The 22,159-nt window shown below is 44.4% G+C and overlaps 2 protein-coding genes across 2 annotated transcripts in view; one reads left to right on the top strand and one right to left on the bottom strand.

Annotated features, from left to right (window-relative positions):
• The window catches only part of T265_04341 (hypothetical protein), a gene marked incomplete at both ends in the record, with an annotated part of 64,831 nt that extends 60,692 nt beyond the window's left edge, over positions 1 to 4,139 (top strand). The window contains 3 exons of the mRNA XM_009169050.1: positions 928 to 1,218; positions 3,004 to 3,371; positions 3,527 to 4,139. Coding sequence (XP_009167314.1) covers positions 928 to 1,218; positions 3,004 to 3,371; positions 3,527 to 3,887 — 1,020 coding nt within the window. The remainder of the gene's footprint in view (positions 1 to 927; positions 1,219 to 3,003; positions 3,372 to 3,526) is intronic.
• A 3,854-nt stretch (positions 4,140 to 7,993) lies between these two features.
• Positions 7,994 to 22,159, bottom strand: part of T265_04340 (hypothetical protein) — a gene marked incomplete at both ends in the record, with an annotated part of 61,628 nt that continues 47,462 nt past the window's right edge. Inside the window, 4 exons of the mRNA XM_009169049.1 lie at positions 7,994 to 8,853; positions 10,992 to 11,184; positions 12,249 to 12,630; positions 14,463 to 14,721. Coding sequence (XP_009167313.1) covers positions 8,460 to 8,853; positions 10,992 to 11,184; positions 12,249 to 12,630; positions 14,463 to 14,721 — 1,228 coding nt within the window. The remainder of the gene's footprint in view (positions 8,854 to 10,991; positions 11,185 to 12,248; positions 12,631 to 14,462; positions 14,722 to 22,159) is intronic.

Here is a 22,159-nt window from a genome sequence, read left to right as displayed (position 1 = left end):
ATTGGTTGCGTTCCCCGACTGGGGAACGTGTTTTATCTACTATTGCTTGCGCAACATTGACCCACGTGTCGCTCAGTCTCATCCAGATCTGTGTGATCGCCAAGTCTCTATAATGTACTCTTAAGCTCTGGGTGTGAACTACTCAGTGAAACCAATAACAGGCATGACCAAGGACGAGTTGGTTTAAGCATTCTTTCGACGTCGGACAACAGCGATGGTTTCATTGGGCTGATAGGCTGATGAGTGCTCCATAACTAAGGGAAAATAGTCATCTAGTCCACTGCTGATCGTGCGTAAAAGCTATGTCGTATTTTATATCCGGTTCAGTCAAGGACACAGAGCAGTCCACACTGAGAACTGAGGCTGCTATGGTTTCATACGACGCGCTACAGCATTTTTCAAAACTATTCACACCTTCATCTATTGACTACATGAAGTTTGAATGTTTTGAGGATTCTGGCAAACAAATCATAGACTGGTGCGATTTTGCTATAATCTTAATGGCACACGTTAAGTGAATCCGCGGCAGCTGAAAAAGTATACTTTTTATGTGTTCCAGAATAGATGACGATGTTGCCTGGATAAAGGAAACAACAGACTTTTTCCCAAAATGTTTTCGATCAGTTTAACCGCATTTAGGCGTATTAGAGCCGTAAATTATTTCCACCGTTCTAGCGTTGGAAAGTCGGTGGTGAATTCGTGTGATTCAAAAAAGCATCTCTGCCCCAAATGTACTTATCAAGGATCTTCACCTCCATGGATAGCCCATTATGCAAATTGTGCTGAGTTGACTGTAAACACTGAAATTGGCTTGCACACACAGTTATTTGTAATAGTTATGTTTGTTCCATTCTCCGGATTAACGTTTCTTGATGAATAATTTGGCGTCAGAAAGGCACTTTATGCAACTCTCCATAATTTAATTAGACCGAAAACAGATTGAAATGGGCCACAAGAGAAAAAACTGCCCAGGTACATCGGCTACAGCAACTGGAAGGTGAACGTGACGAGGCAATTCGGGAGGCAGCGACAATTGCAGGTCGTGCGAGTGCGGAAAAAGAATCTACTGCAGCAAAAGTGCGTGAATTTGAGGAACTCCGGATTGAACGAGACGGTCTTCGTCGAGAGTTGACAGAACTGAAACAAACTTTGGCCGGATGCACTGCCGAAACGACGGCGGAAAAGCGACAGTTGCAAGCCCGATTACGCGAGTTGGAGGTCCACCATGAAGCAAGAATTGCGGACCTTAAAGCGGAGCTTGAACGCGCCCGTGAAGATATGGAGAGGTTGCAGGCAAGTGAAGGATGATCACATTCTGATGGATCAATTTATTATTTTTTTGTTGCGAAGGCTTTTTCTAGTCATATACTAGTTGACTTAGTGGGGCGCAAATAGAAGACTTTAGATTACACATAACTAGGGTGGAAATTCCAAACCATCAGTAAGATCTTATTCGTTGGCTTGTGCAGATTAAGTTTGTAGTCTTACCTGTCTGCATTTCGCGTGGCTGGCTGGTTGCAGCAAAATAGCCATTAGAACCTTTTGTGCAGTTCCTAAATTCGTAAGATTTGGTGGTAAGTACGCGAATTCTCCAAGCAAAATGTGGTCCGCAGTTTCACCCAATGAAGGATGTCTTTCGCATATTGATGAATAGTTCACCGGGTGATTACCAAGCTAAAATTAAGTGCGACCCATCAACAGCCACAAATGTGGTCGGTTCCGAGTCTCCACATGGAGACTTTACTCAATGGAGCTGGTGATCAGCGTGAAGATAAAAAAACCGTATGAACTCTCGAGTGATACTGCAATGTGATGACCGAATTGTCACAAACCTACCCTTCACCTTCTTCTCATGGAGCACCTTGTTCAAAGTTACCAGGTGCTCTGCAACGACAATGAAAGCTGTATTGCTATTCCTGCGTATCGGTATCCGTTCGGTGTAGGGTACCACCTATGAAACTACTCAAGTCACCATGAATAGGATTTTAGAGTTCGAAATGGCGTAGGTATGTTTTTCACTGATTAGCTGATGACTCGATCTCTCCGGATGACCCTCATGAGCAGCACAGTATTCGAAACTGACTTATCGTAGTGACAGAACGGAGAGATCGCTGTATATGACCAAAAAGCAGGAGTTTATATCGAGCCTAACTGTCAGGGGTGGAGTGTTTTTGTTCATATCCTAATCATCTTTAATGCAGGTGCTTGTCGCCGGTGAGAATCGAGCAGCCAACTTCTATGAGAATGACAACAGACCCAACACAGCCCCTCTGTCTGCTTACGTGCTGGCAAGCAATCGAGTATCGATATTTTGATGTACAAATGTGATCGCGTCTTTCACAATTTGGAGGAAAGAGGTATTCCGAAATCCGAGTATAAATATGCATTGCCGACGTGACCGTGTATAGGTAAGACGTTTAGCGTCTACTATGGACTACCTCAAACACAGGAAAGAAATAATTGGGTTCAGAATCCGTCAAGTTACAGGGTTTACAAACCAAGACTACTGAACTTTGACAAGGCTTACTGTCTATCTAGCCTATCTAGTTATGTACACACGAACTTAAAAATACAGAAACAAATGTTTGATTGCTCAGTAGATCCATGTGCTCGTTACACGGTGATTCCGTTCGGTCAAATGGATACCTTATGGATGCAAAGGAAAAAGGGGCCAGAAAACTAGGACAACTGGGCAGCAGAATGAGTCTGCCGCCAACAGTATGCACTGAATAAGAAAATGCTAGTTGAAAGAGCTTAGCTTAGGAATCTCCCAAGATGCACATTAACAAGGTCACTTTGGAAAAGGCGCAAGTTATCAAAGTTGATAAGTTTAAGCTAGTCACTCTCTGGAATGCCTAAGAATGCCTAAGATGAGGCGACTGAAAGGGTTAATCCAAAAGTGATGCACGCTGAATTCCGTTGAATGGAAAAATTAAAACTGTGAAAAAAGTGCCATCTTTTGCGGTTCATCACGTTCAATTGTGTCTGCCTTCATATTCACAGGTTGATTTGCAAACTGCGCAATCTTCAGAGGTGGAACTTAAGGCCAGCAGCCACAGAAGCCGATGGAAAATTGATGCCCTCGAGGATCAGCTCAGCAATGCAATGCGTCGTGTGGCAAACCTGGAGCGTCGTAATACTGACCTGGAAGCAGAAGTGGTTCGAGCTAAGGCCGATCTGACTGCGTCGCGGGAAGCTGTTACTCTTAAGAGGGCATCAAGAAGCCGAATGGCCGACGAGTGGATTCAAGGAATTCGTGACGATAGCAATACGGAGGACGAGGATAAGGTCTATTCCCCTAGCAGTGGTTTGAGCAGGATAGATGGTGGATTTGATAACTACAGCGAGTCATCTACATCCCCGAGATTGAGGTAATCTGCTGACTTCATGAAGAAGAATGAGTTTTTGTTTTAAGTGCAGACATTTTGTGTAATTTGTAGGAAATGAAGGGGCCCCTAAGCTTTTTTTCGTTAGATTCTATATAATGATATCCACTCGCATCCTTGTACATCTCCGTCCGTTTCAGAAGCCGTGCTCCTAATTCTCTACGTCCAGGCTCTCTCTACAGATCAACTTCATCCATTTTCAGGCCGCTGAGCAGTGGCGAAGGCCGCACACATCCCAGCATGGATCGTTTCCTGGAAACTCGTGCTTCAGTCCACAGTCTTAATAAATCAGACAACAGTACATCAAATTTAACCAGGACGCATCGTTCTTCATGTGAGAATCCGCCAGTGACACATGGCAAGGTCAATGGTGATGGGGGTGATTTGACTCCCGTGGCACATGGCACAGCGACACCGTTCAAATCACTTACGACTCAGGCCGGCGCACGTGAACAACGGTCCAGACGAGCCCAAAACCCGACTGAGGATAGCGATTGTTGAGGATTCCGGAGCACAAAACGCCCCCAGAGTGTACATAACCACGTATATACACAGAAAAGAATACTAGCTAATGATCTACTCCTCCATTGCCTAACCGAGATACATTTCAAAAAGACCTGTGATCCACCAGTCCGATGGATGCGTGTGTGTGTGCGTTTTTAAAGTTTATATCAGAGTATGTACCTGCTAACCATTAGACCAAGACAAAGCTGTTGTTTCCTGCCCGATGTCGATCCAGTCCGAAAATATACCACTTATATAACAGATTAGCCACTGTGGTTTTCGTTGGGATTCAAGACCCGTATAAAGGTGATGGCCAGCCCAGATGGAAGCAAACAGGGTATGGTCTGAACAAATACAACATGCACATAGTATATTGCGCAACTTTCGTCGCCGAACAGGAGTCGTTTTCGCACACAGCTTTAGAGACTGAGTCACACAGCAGAAAGAAATGAAAGGTAACAGGTTTTTGAGTACCCATAGTTTTCCAGTTTCTTAGTTATCAAGGCGTAACATCAGAAAGCCATGTATCCTTTCCTTGATGCGTGTGGTAGGCGCATTGGAACCGTCAAAAACTTGGCTAACTAGCACAATATATGTAATCAGTTTAGAGGGCTAATTACATTCGTTTACCGAAACTTTGATGGGCATCAAACACAAACCGATGAAGATCCAATCGGCTTCCGTTCAGAACTTCTAAGACCTTTTGATTAGTCTCCCAGTTACCAGAGAGAAAGTATTTTGGTCCCAGGGTCAATTTTTCCACAAATGACACTCGTATGCGAAGCTTATGGCTTACGACAAATGTTGAAGAGGATATGGTCCACGTGATTAAAAACGGGAGGCAGTACGAATAATAAGCAAGTGCTAGTGATCGGTATGATTTGAAAATATAAGACCAGTGACAAGTGCCGGTTATTTTGAGAAAGATTTCGAATCTTTGATGGGTGATTGTTCGGTTAGGGACCACTTAATCGTAAACCAGACGACACATTCGTGCGAGTTGGGGTAGACCGGATTACTAAGGGTTGACATATTCATCGGATTTTCATGTAATTGAGGCGGCGTTGATATGCTAATCAACTAGATGTTTGAACAGTTCGCATCGGGAAACTGACACATGCATACCCGGTTGGTAAAGCTGAGCCTAATTCTCAATCGAACGTATACCGAAACCTCCCCCAAGTAATTCAGCACAAATGTACTCTTGTACAATGACCACATGACATTCTTTTTGGCACAGAGTGATGCTTCACGCTGAGGGACCTACGTAAGGTAGCTTCGAAGTATCGAACCTCCGAAATGGGCTGTCTAGAGAAGCATAGACAACAAACTAACAAATGAAAGCAGGCAGCAGTTGATCACAGCGATCACAGCAGTTGAGTAGCGACTTGCCACTATTGCACAAAACTGCTGGCTAAATGATTTGTGCACGAAACGTTTCAGTAACCTGTAAGATGTAGTCAAGAAGCCCGAGCTGCCAGGCAAATGTGCATCTACATGCTGAAGACCATCACGAATAACTTTCACTCCAAAATATGAACAACAGAGAACACAGTGGACGATCGATGTTATAACCGCCACAACGCGTTCCAGTCCGGGTTAAGATGCTCTTCCGTGTGTCAGCCCGTGTCACGTGAGGTGCGAAAAAAATGGACCTAACAGGTGCGGCGCGAATGGAGCACCCAGCAGTTGTTTTCTTGTCAAATTCACCGTCAAAAAAGACAAGGTGTATCCTCCCATCGACTCAACTTTAAAACTTGAACCCATCATATTAAACAGTCCATCGAACTAAACGGACACTAGAAGGAAGCAATCGAGTTGCTTTCTGGTAGGTTGTTACTGGCAATAAAGTGAAACGCATAGACGTAGTTCACACACATCTGCCAAGCACAATGTGGACGACAATTAATGGTTACGGAACGTTTGGAAAGCAAGTGTGTGAAAAGAGTTGCGAAAACCTATGTTCGGGCAGGCAGACAGGAAATTAAAAAAACCTATCTGCTTCTACAGTTTGCAGAGGGTGATCATTCGTAAGTTCCAGATGTCCAGCAGTTCGGACCACGCTCGATAAATCAATGCAGAGTTTACGTGGTTAGAAGCGCAGAGGGCTATGGCTTCTTAACATTGTATCGATCTAACGTCATGTTAGATTGAAAGTATACCTAGAAACTTCAGCGATAAAACAGCGACAGTCTTACAATACGCTAAGTGGGAAGAGCTGACTGGAGTTACGGGTGGCTTACTCCGATTTCTATTAGAGATGACAATTTAAAAAAAAACAAGCGTGGCGGTGGGAAACCTGAGGAGTACACAACCAGACATTGGTTAACACCCTTGCACGAACGGGCAGTCCGCTTTTCTGTAAAATCCAGCCTTTGGACATGGTACGTAGTTTCTGGTGAATAGTATGCTCAAAAGACGTCGCTGATTCTCTCACCAAAGCACTCCGATCGAGTACATGCATAAAGGTAAGCCGCCATCTACTGTATCAGCTGGGACTGTCCGTGTTGTAAGATGTCCATTTCGATTTGGACTATGAAGACCAATCGAGGGCAGTCAGCTTGGCGGATTTGCTTCCGGTGCATAACAACCGTTTAATGCTTATTTGGTCACCAATATTCCGGGTTATACTGCTTGATTGATGTTTCCGTTTTTGTCCTCCCATATACGAATCAGTATACCGTACTGGTGATAGCTATACCCATCGGCTAACAATACACTGCTGAGCAAAATACACCACTGATTTATCCAAACAGCTTGAATCATACGTCACAAAAAACGTCTCTCATTTGGATACGGGCACCACAGTATGAGCTGCATGGTGTTTCTTGGCATACAAAATAGACACTTCATGTTTTTGGTTGATTACTCCCCAGGTAACTGAAGGATTTTCGGGCTGTTCATCTACAACAGTCTAGCACAGCGCTACTCCCGGTCAAATGCTGGAGGTACCGTTGGCCAACACAAAATGAAAGCGCTAGACTCGTGTTGCACATGTACTGGAGCTCACGTTATGCATGCCATCGGAAGAAATGAAGTTTGACCCCAGTCAATGACCGAGGGAGACATTTTATCGTGACTCATTCCGTCCGAATAGGTGAAAGTGGTCATAGTTGAGTGTGCCCTGTGGAACGACTCAAACTTTACCACAGGCTGGAATAATGACGACGCTGAAACACGTGAGACAGTTGTCATGGTCTCAGGTCTACCAACGACCCGACTGCAAGTAGTTGTGAAATGAGATATCGCTGGTTGCTGCTGTGCTCATATTCTTACCAACTAAGCCACACTCAATAGGATCATTCTGTTTGGTTGGATCCGGTTATGTCGCGTTATGCCTACTACGTAAAATCTTGCTACTCGAAAATCGTCAGTAGTGTGCACGGAAAAGTGATTAGTTGCAGAGCAGAAGTTGGTGTGACGAAGGGAGGTTCCGTGTACTGCGGGCGAAATGCAAGCGGGCGCAGCCAAACGGAAATATGCCTAACTCAACAGAATGTGACTTAAAGGCCTGGTTGTGAGACACCGAAGCGCACACCGTTGCTGCCTCGTGATGAGGGTGATACTTTTGAACAGCACTCATCTTACTATAGGTAGATGTAGCTGTCATCATAGTTTCAAGGGAATATGACACGTTCAATGCGAGCGAAAGAGGATATAGGAAGGAAGGTGACCGAAGCGTACTGATTTCTTAAAAAGACAGGAATGAGTTAACCGTTGTTACTGAACTGGGCATAGACATCAGAGGGCCAGCATATCCTGGAAGGTGCAACCAGCTAAATAAAATTGTGCCCGCGAATGTTCGGATCGGAGATCATATGAGAAAATTCTTTCCAAGCGAAATTGAAGGGTTCCCTCTATTCAAAGATCCTCTGTACAATGATTGTGTAACTATCGCGTACTTAGCTTTCCATAAAATAAAAATCCCTTCAATTTACTCGAGTTTGCTCGGATTTCTCGGGGTCTTAGCAAAGGTGCGCCGTTATAGGATGTGTGAGAATTTTGTGGTGAAGGAGTACACGTGGGTCTTGGTACTAGTCGAGCAACAAATGAAAGGGGACTGGCACCAACCCATCCACCAATTACTCAAATAAATTCACCTCTGCGGATAAAAATTATTCTGTGCGATAAAACCACTGAAATCTAGGCGAAATATTCACAAAGCGGGAAATATGGTGTGGATGGATGAAGGTGCAATAAAGTTCCCATAATTAAGGCATCAGTGTAGGCCTACGAGCACACTGGTATAGAAGCTGATCATTATTTGTGCGTTATTGTTGTTGGTATTGTAGTCAGGCGAGACAAACGGTGTTAATGTGTCGACGGATGGAAATAACTCTTGAGTGAAACGTGGACGACGAGAGAAGGTCACTGAGTTGGAAATAAAGAGGTTGTTAAACCGAAATGGCATATCACAGTTTGTCGGAGGTAATGGGAGGATATCGAAGTGATAGAAATGTAGCACCGATTGAGGTCCAATGTAGGCGGTCACCGGAAGTATGAGGTTTTGTCTTTTCCTAGACTGACGCTCGAAATATCGACGGGACAAACACGAAGGTTTTGCCCACGTCAGCTAGCAGCCGCACTTAGTTCGGTGGGACTTTGATGACTGCTTTGACGAAACGTGCGTCGAAAGCTCCGCAGCATAGCATCCAATGCCTCAGTCAACATCTCATCCCAAATCTCTTCAGAAAGCTTATGTTTAAGTCGCGCCTCCTCGGGACCATATGCTAACCAGGATCCATCGTCAGCACGTATGTCTAGCTCGAGTAAACGATCCAGTCTAGGTTTCTTCGAAAGCGTCCACTGCACCAGCCGCGAAAGAGTCATTCGCCCATACCCAGTCGTTTCAGGCTTCGTCAAATTTTGAGGATTACTGCCTTCTGTCACTGATGCATTCAACTGGAGCTCCTCCTTAAGGTAACTCTCGACTAAAGGCAACAGGGCGTCATATGTAGCCGGTCTGAAAGTCGGAAAAAAGAAGAATGTGAACAAACTAAAAAAACATCATGGTAGGGGGACACGACTGAGCATTATTGCACTCATGTATCTGATATGTTCATAAGCAACTGATAGGCCGTTGTGCAAAAACAAGCAAACAAAGACAAAACAGCAGTTTCTCTAGGGCTGGTTATGAAACCAACTAAGCCGTCCCGTTTCACTTTACTGTGCCGACCGATCCAGCGGGCATGCCAAACACCCACTGTAGAAGGAATCACCTTTCTATGGCTCCAAAACATTCGTACTAGTATTGACTTCTCTCACCACTCCATACAATCGGTCATCTGGTGGTAATGTAAAGTATAAACGATAAGACTAATGCACCATCGGACACGTTGGATATTCCAGAGCTGTAATATGACGGCAGAGGACAGTTGAGAGGTTGAAAACTCAAACTCCAGATAAGATAGGTGTACTCCATCTCCACAAAGAAACATCAGGTGGCCAATATTTGAAGGAATAATTTGTGCGCCCGGTGTATCCTCAAAAGGAAACAGCTGATCGGAAAATAGGTCAATTCTGTGTCAAATGTGGCAGTAAGCCACTGGGGTGTTTGCAGTTGACATGATCCATCTACTAAGATCGAACCACATGCAAGGCGAAAAACGGGTAAAATAAACTCAGTCGCACCTTTGATGTCAAAATACGACCCCTACCAAACTCCTAAATGATGGTGACAGCCAAAATGGATTTGACACCAAGCTAAGGCGATAGACGCGGTCCTCTCAAAATTAAACAAGGGTAACCAGTCGCATATGCTATTGTAATACTTATCAGTTGCGACCATTAAGTTCAGTTGCAGCAAACTACTGCCATCAAGACAACAGATTAGAAACAAGGGCGGGATACGCTAAACTTTGACCTGAAATATGTTGTCCTCTTTCCCCAGAATAGATTCGGAGGGAAAAAGATGGGGCTAAAGCGCTTAACGCAAGCAGACGAATATGATCCGTGCTGAAACACGGCATAGAATCAAGAGATGTTTGAACCCAAATTGCTTTGAAGCAGTTATATCGCATTAAAGTTCCGTTCATCTCACATCGACCTTGACAGGCTCTATCGTTTAGTAATGGAACCGCTGAACACAGCAATTATTTGAACTGCACCGGAAGATTGCAAGAGTCTGAGATGCAGGCTACCGCTTGAGATTAAAACTCGAATAGCAGTTAGCACATACTTTCTGTAACGTGTATTATTCAAGAGTGCGAATACTTTGTTAGCAAAGTACTCGAAGACCTGTTTACTCGAGAACCCTGTCCTAGGGGAGCATCTGAAAGCTGGCGAGTGGCGGGAATGAAATCGCTAGTCTTGAAAAGTTACGTTCCACTCTAGACGATTACTGCGGTAGTCTCAGCACAGAGTACAGAAAATGAGGCTTGCTTCTTCTAAGTTCGACCGACGCCTTCGACTCAACAACTGACAGGCAGAGTGGTCGAACAGTATCCACTGTACCTGAAAAATACACTCAACTGTAAATTTAGTGGGTGTTGGCAAAGACTTGACTAGATCCTAGATTAATCTCTCTTGTATCATATTCTTCAACTAAACGTGCTGCACGAAGACCGCCTCACCTTTCAGTTATTAGCATAATGGAGATATTGCAGTATGTTTTATTGACGGAACGCTATTCTCAAACACATTATTCCTAACGTTTCTGAAAGGTCTCCGACAGCCAATTACGTGCCATTTTGTTGTTCATCTGGAACAAGGTTGACGGGAACTCGGGGACTAGGCTTACTCGAGAGCCTCGAGAAGGGTGAAACCAGCAGAGAGAAAACGGGGTTTTGAGCGACCTTAAGAGTAGTATACTTAGTCAAAAAACGTCCAGCATAGTTGATACCACAAAACTGCTAAGCTTCTTTGTTTAACTATCTCAAAGTCGCTAGAGGGTGTAAGAGGTTTATGGGATCACGATGGATGAGCACTATACTGTGTGAAGACGACAAAGTACGTAATAAGATATAAGCCGCCGAAAGTAAATGCTAAGGATAAAACGAGAGATGGGAGGACACCAGCAACAGGTAAGGGACGTTAAAAGTACGAAGTGCCGTGTTTTTAGCAGCCTAGAGAGAACGCAGCGAGCATTATTAACACACATACCTCGTCGAGCCTTTCCAAAGACGAAACTGCGCACTGGTAATACGAGGTTTTGGTGCATTTTGATGAACTCTGGCCTCGTATTCTGCATCTTCGCCGGAGTAAATCTGTTGTATAAATTCGGCTGCCAAGTCGAACAAAAGGCTACGATTGACGAAGCGAAGATTCGGCAACACATGTAGTTCGGGATTTAAATCTGAAAGATAAACGGATATGGATGCACTTGGGTGCAATTGGCTGTTCATCATGCGAGTGAGATGCCAATCTGGAATAGGATACCCCACTGAGTCGTACAAACTCAGTGAGTTTACTTTACCTAAGATGAGGCCACAACCCCGGACGGAGCGCGCCGCATCCTAACTGAGTAAATGTGCGTGAGGCTGTCATCAAGACATCGATGAAAATAGAAGCTGATTTCATCGCTGGTTGTTTTTTGAGGGATGAGGGAGGAAAATTCCGACTGGTTGCGGCAGTGACAAAGACTGTGAAATATGATGCGACTCTACTCTGGATTCTGCAAACTGAAGAGAATCTCAAGGGTTGAACATAAACGGGTAGACATGGTTAACATTGCTCCCAATATCTTCTTTGGGGGTTAAAGAGCGTGTGTGATTGGGATAATAGACCACAAAAGTCAGGAATGGCGTCGGCGACGTATGTTACATGTTTGGTCCTATTTTACCATCACCATGTTCGGATGGAAACACCAGAAAACTATCAATAAAGTAACGTCACTCGGAATTAACTAACCTTATAACGCAGTAAGATGCAGCTCAAGGGGTGGTCAGCAGGGTGCGAAACTAATGAATCTGAAACCCTAAACCAGACTTATCGATAAATATCCCCCGATTCAGCAAACCAAGCATTGTTTCCGAAGTACGATGCAATCCAGGTGAGTGGTTTGCGTAAGAACTGCATCTATAAACCACGTGAGAAGCATGGGACCTGAAAAGTGTATGCATAACAGATGGTGACTAACGTCTAGCGCTGAATACCTTCGATTCCCTATTACATCACATGTGAAGCACAGAAATTACTCGTTTATGTATGCACAACTTATGACTTCCATGAAATTAAGTGCAGGCAGACTGTATACACCAAGGTACCGAACTGAAAATACCATACAAATTGGTTTGCAGAACAAGAAAAGTTAGTGAGGTTTCACTCCGACGACCTGATATGCATCACCAAACACTGGGGAAAGGATTTAGAAATAAGAAGACTTTGTTACCATACAAACCAAATCCAAAGTTGACATACCCCAAGGATCCGTCCAATGAGATTGGAATATTTCGGGTAAATCGGACATCGCAGCCAGCAATGCAGATTCTCGACTCCCATCAGAGGCGTTCAGCCTGGCATTCCACAAGAAGCTGACTGCCTCTGAAATGAGTGGGCTGGTCCGAGATGGGATATCGGCTACCAAGCCTCGGAGATTTTCTTCGGTGAACAACCGTGCTGGTGAAACCGTGGTTGAGTAGTCGTCTCCCTCATTAGACCCACTGGAACATTCGTTGTCCCACGAGTCATCGACATCCTCGGGGGCAACTACGGAGGCCACCGGTTCCGCTTCATCTGCAAATTTGTCAGCTGCTTGATTCTGCAACGAATCCTTATTCGTGACTTCGACACATTGTTTTGACTGAAGCAAAAGAGTTGGGGAAAGTAAAGTCAGATTTGAAGTCAACTCAGTGTTCCACATAAACTTTACATTCCTCAACTTACCAAAAGAAATTGGTCAACCAATAGTGACTACAGTACAGTATTCCTATGCATATCGGATATACTGCCATAGATATTACACTAAATGCAATACCGAACCATGTCATTCATAGACACCCATGGAAGAAGCAAAGAAATATCACTCAGGAATACCAGGAAGTTAACCAAACCGCGGGGGTTTGACTTTGATTTTTGTCCATCGCTTGCTAACTTGGTGCTTCAAGCTAAATACAAGCAGTGAACAGTAAATACATGGAAAGTGTTCTAGTAAGTGACCTAGCGAGATGAGGTTCACCTTCTTAAACACATGTGGTGGAGTTGTGAAGCCCACAGATGAATAGATGCGTCGAGCTTCCTAAACGGTTCGATTTGGAGACGACGTTTGAGAGGTAGGCATAGGACATGTCACACAACATGTCAGGTTCGTGATTCGAACCCGACCTCTGACTCTCAACTTCCCCTATCTAGGCTTGGGCAACCTAAGCTTTGTGCTTCCTTCCGGTGGCATGGCAGCTAGGCGCCGAAAGGGTGCTACAGGTGAATGACAGCACGTCAGGGAAAACAGGTCGGGATAACAAGTACCTAAGTGTTTGTGAGATTCTTTATCTTGCTTTCATGTCACACATTTATTTCTTCTTAACTTTGATGTACTATGCTGAGTACGACCGGGGCTATATTCAGGGTATTCGGTACAGTATTTAAACGCTCGTGAAACCATGTCATTTTTATAGACCGCTGAACGTAATCTCACAGAAACGTTCGGCATTATCGTATTTGAAACGTTATTTAGAATGGACGAACTGGTTTCTACAACGCTACATGTTAGGAATGCACTTAAAAGTGTAATTGGAATAATAAACTCATTTGCAAGCTAATTTGCTTTCAGTGGGAGACTCAAATGAATCCCGACTGAATCTCGCGTCTACCATATTCTACAACGGAATGTGCTGCGAAAAGTTTGTTTCGTGTTGTAGTTAGTACGATATTCGATAAACAGAAGCATATTTTCCTGTCAAAGCAAACATAAGGCTGCGGAAATTTCTTCAAGACTCAATTATGAGCAACTTGATGTTCAAGGAAAATGTAGGGTCGCGGGAAACTCGGAAACTGCTCCTGCCTGATGGGCCCCAAGAACGAAGCCGGCAGTGACTTGTCGCAGCGCCCAACAGCCTTATGAACAGTGTGCTCTGTAACGAGCACAAGCAGAGGGCAAACGATCATTGGAAGGTTGTATAAATTAATTGGGGGGTCAAGTGATTCCGACAGTGGTCCGAATTGCCGCACTGGAAGGCCACGGTCAGTAAATCATCTGTCGTCCGACTACCTCAGGGTTGCATTTTTACAGGGGACTGTGTATGTGACATAGAACACACCTGAATGCTGTGTCCTTATGTAAGTTCGTGATGTTTTCAGGTGATGCTAGTCACAGAAACCGAGCTTTGCTCCCCACGTTTTTTGTTCTACAATTATGTTCCAATACTAAAACGCAGAAAACCTACTCTACAGAGACTACGACGCGACCGGTCGAAAAGCGTTGACTCAGAAAAGTGTGTGCTGTACGGATCATCCGCAATATGGCATGGGCGTTCCTCAAAGCAGAGATTCCCGACCTAAGGAGAGCCGCCCACTAGAAAGAAGCACCAACATGCGAGACCCATTGAGGTTTGTGACGGCGATAGAATAAAGACGAAGGAAGCGATATATCGTTGTAACTGGGTGAACAGAAACCTTGTGGTAATCACATGAACTCACCATTGCTCTGGCTTTCGATAAACCGATTGTCGAATCCATACTATCCGACAGAATTCTAGCAAACAACTCGTCGGTCACTTTGTCGACCAGTAGTGTGGAGGTCTTCGTGGTTGGTGCGAGGTGATCGGTCGCTGCACCACTGGTCTCCGTCGATGACTCCAACGACTGTTCAACCATGCCATTACCACGACACATGGCACTAACCGCGCCAACCTTCACGCTAGGGGATCGCGTGAGAGGTTTGCAAGGTATGTCCACTCTAACAAAAGTGTAAAAGGAAAGTAAGGGTAAGCTTGTACCACTGAACACGTCCGGAGGACGAACCTTATTAATTGCTGTTTTGTTATTTTGTTTAGATTTTAAGGATCCAAAGGGTGGGTGAAAGCTGAGGATGGGAACTGAACCGCGATGCAATAGCAGATTGGAACGGAGAAAAGGTATGTAAGTTGCAATACCCATGCAAACAACACAAGGGGGTAAAAGTAGGCACCAAGAAGAGACGGATTTGAGGCCTTAGTTATTCAATTTGGATTCAGAGTCCTAGCTCTAAACTGTGGACAAATACATGTTGGTTATAGCTGCTAGACAGTCGTTGATCGATGACTGAAAAAAAGAAAAATTACATGGTGCAGAGGGCTTTACGACATGTGAAGCACCAGGACGCATAAATCGATTTCTTGAAGGAACTCAATTTCGTGAGGAGTAACTGAAAGTCACGGTCCCGGAATCACTAATTAATAAAAAGTGCTTTAAGGAATATGATAGGATGGACATGGTTAAACGTAATTGTTACTTTGGTCAGCGTTCTCCAAAATCGTGAGCCCAAATGGGACGACCAAGTGGGAACGTTCCGTTGATTGCTTTCAAACAGACCATCACCGACATTCAACAGGTTCACTGAGTCGCACACCGTCAAACAGGTAATATTTATCAGCATGTTCGACTCATCAGGAAAAGGCAAAGGGAACGCCACAACTAAGCATCCGAGATCAAGGAATCAGCACCAAATACATGTATTTGTCTAGTAATTCGTTTAAGATATCAAACTAGGTTAGATGCCAAGGTAACTTTTCGATGGGATCCATGAAAAGTAGCAGGCTAAGTCAACATGTAGAACTAGGAAACGCACTCAACACGCATTTCACCGTGTTTGATTATGCTACTGAATACTTCCAGGTGGTGTACTCTGATGCAACTCATTAGTCGAAGCTCGCGTCACTCCAAATGCCCGGTTGCACAGACCTATTATTCGTGTGTGAAAACAAGCCGTAGAGATATTGAGACTTGACTGGCCAGTGAAACATGCAAGGTGGAATACATACCTCTCTTGATTGCGATATCTCGATACTGATATCGCTTCCATAAGCATAGCATTATAAACGCCTGGATTAATCCTATCTCATTTTTCTGACAGGATGTCTAAGGAAAGCTTCGTAGGCGAAACTGCACAAAATGAATAGAATGTTGTATTAATGAACGCCTGAAAAATACATAAAATTTTACCATAATGAGCATACGCATCAGACCAACGGATCAAGGAGGGAAGTAATCCGATTGCATATAAGGGGATTTATGCACTGAACGCACAGCGATGACAATAGGAGGAAAAGAAGTGTGATCACTCGAAGATGGAAACGAAAAAAATGGGTCTGGAATTGAAAGGACAGCTCAAACACACATTAATTCATCCGCTCATGTAAGAAAATTAGCCCGGCAGCTAATACGAGTTAGTGTTGGCAGATCAGTTGGAGAAAAAGAATCTTTCAGTTGTAACACCCTTTTGTTGCCTAGCTCCCCTGTCACCCGAAGGAAGCGCGAGGGCTGAGATACTGCCTGTTGTCCAAGCTTAGACAGCAGCAGCCGAGATGTAGAAATTGAGTTCGAATCACGGACCTTCCGGTCAGTAAATTCGAGCTTTAACCATTGAGCCATCTCGAGCCCAGTTCAGGGAGTCCTAAGTGATAAATGACCGATTGGAACAGACTGGACAGGTTCAGCTAAAACCTGAAGACCATTCAGCTACGCACGCACATGTAGAATTATCACTGCAAATGACCTGCAAAGTCTTTCAAGGAAGCTCGGAACCCAATACTCGTATTTGTGGGACCCATCCTGCAATCTGAAGGCCTTGTCCAATACATAGATCAAATCACGCTGAGTGCCATGTTGTTGCTATGTGGGAAAGTTTCCAATAAATTCACGGGAGTCAATGAGGAAAACAGTCGGTGAGGCTTAAGTGAAATCAAAGCAAAAGACAATGAAGAGAAATGCATGAAACATGAGCACGAATGGCGCCACTAGTCCGAGGGAAACAAATTCCAAACCAAAAAAATACGGGCAAGAACCGGCGTACCTCCTTAATTCGACTCGGAAGCCTCAGCGAGGGAATATAAAATCAAAACTTGTCCAAAAGTGAGTGTAGCTTACACGCTTACAGCAATAACATGAAAAGGTTCATAGCATGTTCGACGAGGTCACCTCAAGCGAAAATAACATCCAGGACGACCTGGAATACAGATAAGGCATTAAATATATTTGTTGACGTGAAAGTGAATTTAGTACATATTCCTCACCGATGGTAGAGGAAATGTGACTGAATGTGCCTGAAAGCTGCAAAACAGGTCGTTCAGACACAGATTTTATACCAAAACTTCCCGCCGAGAAATGAGAGCTTCTCCAGTCTAATTGTGACTATTAAAGCAAGTGTTGTGAAAATTCATCACAGTCTCAATCCATACGAAATAAGATTCAGAGAAACGAAAGGTTGAAGAAGAATGATCATTTACAACTACCCTGCATATAGCGTATCTTAGATCCAATGCGATTCGTTTCTGACCCCACCGTTGACCCAATCCAGCACGAAATCGTTCACGCTCTGCTAATGCTCGTAATGACACTTTATTACCGACCAACAAGCCAGAGTCTGCCATCGCACAGCTGCAAACGTATGGGGTTGAAAATCCTAGAGCAAAACTTCGTACTTTGACCGTACAAAATGAGAGTCGGAACAAAGGCCAGGTAAGGAGGATCGATAATCCACAAACAAAACAATGTAGTCGGTAGTCTAAATCCGGTTGGCTATTCCGGGTACCATCTAGAGTGTGCACTCCACTGCTGGGGCAACGATAAAGTTAAACAAACAGGGAAATGGAGAGGGACCCTGGCGAACCTCAGCAGTTGCTGGCAGTCTTTTGAACAGTTCGTAGTGAGCCCTGACAGAACTAGAGGCATTCGAATAAATACCGGGAAAAGTATCTTCACAACCATCAAGGGAAACACTTTTCGTCTAATTATTTCACCCATAGAATCAAAGGCGCCTTTGAAGTGGGGCTAGGCAACAAGTGTTGGTCGGTGGTATGCACGCACATTTAGTGTTTAATGGAGATGCGATCAGCTGGTGGGCGACCGGCATTTTAGTCCTGTTGAATGGAACGAATTTTTTTTGAGTACGCAGTATCAGAGTATAGGCAACAACCAGTAGCCAACTTCTCGATGCACTAGCGAACCGTCTGATATATACTTCAAGATCGGCAGCATCGTTCGGATAGGCGAATTAATGGCACATCAAAGAACAGTAAGCAGAGCGGAACGTATGACGTGTGGTAAGCATGACGAGGGTCGAAAAAATCGGTTATTACTGAGTTCCTTTCATGGGATTCAGGTACATTCACAAGCAAACTGACGAGTAGCTAAAAATAGGACGTGTGGATCGCATTCGCAAGAATTCGACAACTTATCCATTGAAAGGATTTTTGCTAATAAGTACGTACAGTAAAGGATTTGGATCTGGTCTACATTGAAGAGACGAGCACCGTCAATCATCTCGTTCACCTGTAACATCCTTCCGGTGCCCAGCTGCCACGGCACCCGAAGGAAGTACGAGGGTTGGGAGACTGCCTCGTTGCCAAAGCCTAGACATGAGAAGTCGGGATGCAGAGGTCGGATTCGAACCACGAGTCTTCCGGTCAGTAAATTGGTGCCCTAACCACTTGAGTCGTCTCGCCCCCCATAATTGAAACCTGGGTTAGGCATGGGCCATAATAACTGACGGAGCTAATGCGGTTCAACTTGCCCGTGAGCTAATGTTGGTATACTTAAACCGGAAAGACCTGTCTGGTAACATGGACGCGATGACCAAGAGTTAGCCCGTAATGTAAAGTGTTCTGTACTGTTTTTCTGCCGAATAGGAACGAGAGACAGCAAACACAATCTCCCCAGTTGTTTTGTAGACAACAAGGCAATGTATGGCCCTGTTGAAATTTCTTGCCCAAAATGAAACAGGTCTGTAAAGGTCTGCCAGGCTTGGCGACTGGCTGATTCAAGGTAAATAAACAGACTAGATTGCGAGAACCTCATTCGAACACCAGCACAGAGAAGGGAACCAAACATGTCGTTTGTAAACCAAGGGTGGCACCACCAGCGACGAAGAGCGAATGACCTGCGGTTAGTGCACAAAAATTCACCGAGGAAATAGATCTCATAAGCAGCTTGTTGTGCAACCCACCCAGAGTGACTAACACAGGGGTTAGGAAGAATTTGCCACTCACTCAGGCCCGGAAGGTGCAACTGATTGGTTGCGTGACTCTGGGAGGGAAGCTGTACTTGCCTTATTGCCCATTGGTACCAACCAGCTGGTAACAGTGTGAGTACTGCTAATTCCAAACTACTTTCAGAGGTCTATGTAAACATCAGAGAAAATAAGGCAACCGTACATTAGGATCGCCAGCGAAAACGCTGCGAATAAACATGGTAGACCGATGCAGTAGTAAATAGCGCAGCAAATATACACTGACGGGTTACATAAGGTAAAGCTTAGTTGCCTTAGAACCGGGAATCCTTCATCTCTTACTATTTATTGTCTAACCGCTGCCTTGCACTTCGCTGCTATCATTGCACATAACGGTGTGCTGGTTGTTACCACAAAAGTCTGCTGCCGAACTCCTTATATCTACACTATCAGTTATTGCAGTGACAACAATTTCCGACCGGTTGTAGCAAATGACACAGCAGGCCGAATGGTCTGTTCTGTTCCGCTCAGAAATCCCAAAACTCCACACTGCTTACACACCAGTGGTTAAGACCAACCCACGCCGACAAGGGCTTATCTGAGATGAGGCTCATCGCCAAAATGTAGTAGGAATCCAACTAGCCCGGTAGCTCATCGAGTGCAGTGCAACTCAAAGTTTATATTTGAGATGGAATGAGCACTCTGGCCAACTGCCATTATCGTTCTTAGGACGCTGCAACCTATGAGTAAAGCCAATCGACGTTAAAAAGCCCTGAGACACCGTGCATCTGTTTCACACTCGTGCAAAATCACTGACGGTGTGCAGTTCGTGAATTTCTAGTTAGGTCGACAAGCTTCCAGATAGTTTCAAAACCTCCTCGCTACATAATACATATCAGAAGTCTGCCTAAGCAAGCAGAAGTTCAATTGGTGTTACTTGAGAAGCCACCTGACATGAATTTACGTGTGGCTGACAGCATGATTGGAGGATATTGGCGCGATAACCTGTCTGCGTGTGAGTAATACCACAACCACATTGAAATGGTGAATTTTTCAACTCCTATTGAAAGGCTTGGGGTGTGAATTTCAAGAGATTCGTGGAATGATCAGCGAACAGGACGGAACAGCTCTACAAGGCTTCCCAGCACCGGCTGACCAGAAAAGTCCGTTCCGAAATATCCCATCACAATCAACAAAACATCGTAATTCTTCCTCTTGGTAATTCAATGAATATTCAAAATCAATCAGCAGGGAACTTCGTCTATGAAATGTGTGAGGAAATAACTCTTTTACAATCAGCAAAATGTATAGTGGCTAAGACACGGGAGTCGGAAAACTGGATTCGGATATGAGACCGGCCATCGACACAAAGAACAGTACATACTACTACCTCAATACACTATAACCTTGAATAAACGGAGGAATGAATTAAAACAAAGAAACAATGATAATCTACGACAAACATTAGAGTTGGATAGATAGTCAAACGCTATTCAAATATGTGTGTGCCTTCAGCGCACATCGCGAAATGCCATGTGAGTTGTGAAACCCGAAGAAACTCATCGGAACCAAGCGCATTAAACACGTATTACCATTAAAAGCAAAATCAGGCGCGTCGTTCTTTAAATACAAAATCTAATGGGATCGACCTATACGGGACGCATGGATGACGCTCAGATTCAAGGAACCTAAACATTGTCAGACGAAACTCCACAGCTCGATGCTTTCAAAGTATTCTCGTATGTAAGTATGCTGCTGGCTTTGTATCCGGACTCATAGGTAGAAGCAACATTGTCAAACCTAATCGAACATATCAGGATAAGACCGGCCACAGAATATGACCAGGAGAAAAGATAGGATCTTAAAGATAATAGAGACGTTGCAGCAAACACAGCTAATAAGCACAGGAAGAGCGAAATAGATAATACCATCGGAAAATACAAAGCCAAGCGAACTTCCCCAGCTATAAAAAGGATTTGATATCTCCAAGCCATCTTATCAACCTATTTTACGCAACGACTTTATCGACAGATATCAATATCAGTTTTCTTATAGCTGCAAAGTGGTCGTGTGGTGTGACGGCACGATGTACAAAAAGTAGGTTCGACAGTGGCAATGAACTATTCATCACACCAAAGCAAGCAGATTGGGAAAAGTATTAGTAACACTTACATCTGGCCGAGTACAGCCACGGCTACTAAGTGGTCCATACCAACCACTGACCGCTGACCAACATAAGCGAACACTTACCGTTGGACTGGAATAAACTGTCAAAACGTGCAACGAATTGACGGCGACCCAGAGACACACAATCCGTGCACAGCCCTACTCCTAATTTACATTATAGCTCACACAGTCAGCTGACCAACGAAAGACTCCAAGAGACGAATGTGCTCACAGAGACAGCAGAAAACACGCGTGCATACACACTAAGAAGCGAAATTCTAAGCGTCTGTGTGCGTGCACGCACAAAACGTCGGGGCCTCGGCTCACTTGAGTAGAATACCAAACATGCCATCGTAGCCAGAGTCGGTTATGCAAACTCGCTCATCTGTTTGTACATACAGTGTATGGATGAGGAGAAGGCGAGCGGTCACTGCGATGCATGACAGACGCGTCAGTGGCCGAAGCACACACGAGTGAGTAAGTGCGTTCGTGCAGCCTAGTCCGTGCAGTCAATCACCAGTGTAGCCGATGAAATATCTGATTACACAAAAAGCGGTGCGGCATACGTACAAGCAGCAAAAAACGACACGGGAATGAGGAAATCAATCTGAGATAATCATTGGAATGAGAGCAGCACAAAAGGCTCCTGTTAAAACTGACGCTTCAGCTGACGTCAGTGGCAGAGTCAATATAACCAGACTGCTCTTACGCTACTTGGCCCTGGTTGCTGTCTTGCACTTAACCGTTTGGAATGCAGGGCTACTCCCAAAAGTATTTACAGTGATCATTTGTCACATTAGGTATGCTGATAATGCTTTGAGGGTATTCATCTTGTAACACATCCGCTGCGATTAAATGTCACCTAAATGCGTTGCTTTAAAGACGTCATAACTATTTCGTTCCCGGGACAGCCACTACGATACTTTTCTTGAAATAGTCCAAGCCCTTCTACAAGTTGGGGGAAGCTGCACAGCGGATGGTGGAAATACAAAAGAAGAAACGAATAGCAAAATATCCGTGGCAA

The sequence above is a fragment of the Opisthorchis viverrini genome, assembly GCF_000715545.1.
Source record: "Opisthorchis viverrini unplaced genomic scaffold opera_v5_70, whole genome shotgun sequence".
Lineage (NCBI taxonomy): Eukaryota > Metazoa > Platyhelminthes > Trematoda > Opisthorchiida > Opisthorchiidae > Opisthorchis > Opisthorchis viverrini.
This window is presented reverse-complemented; position numbering and strand designations above follow the sequence as displayed.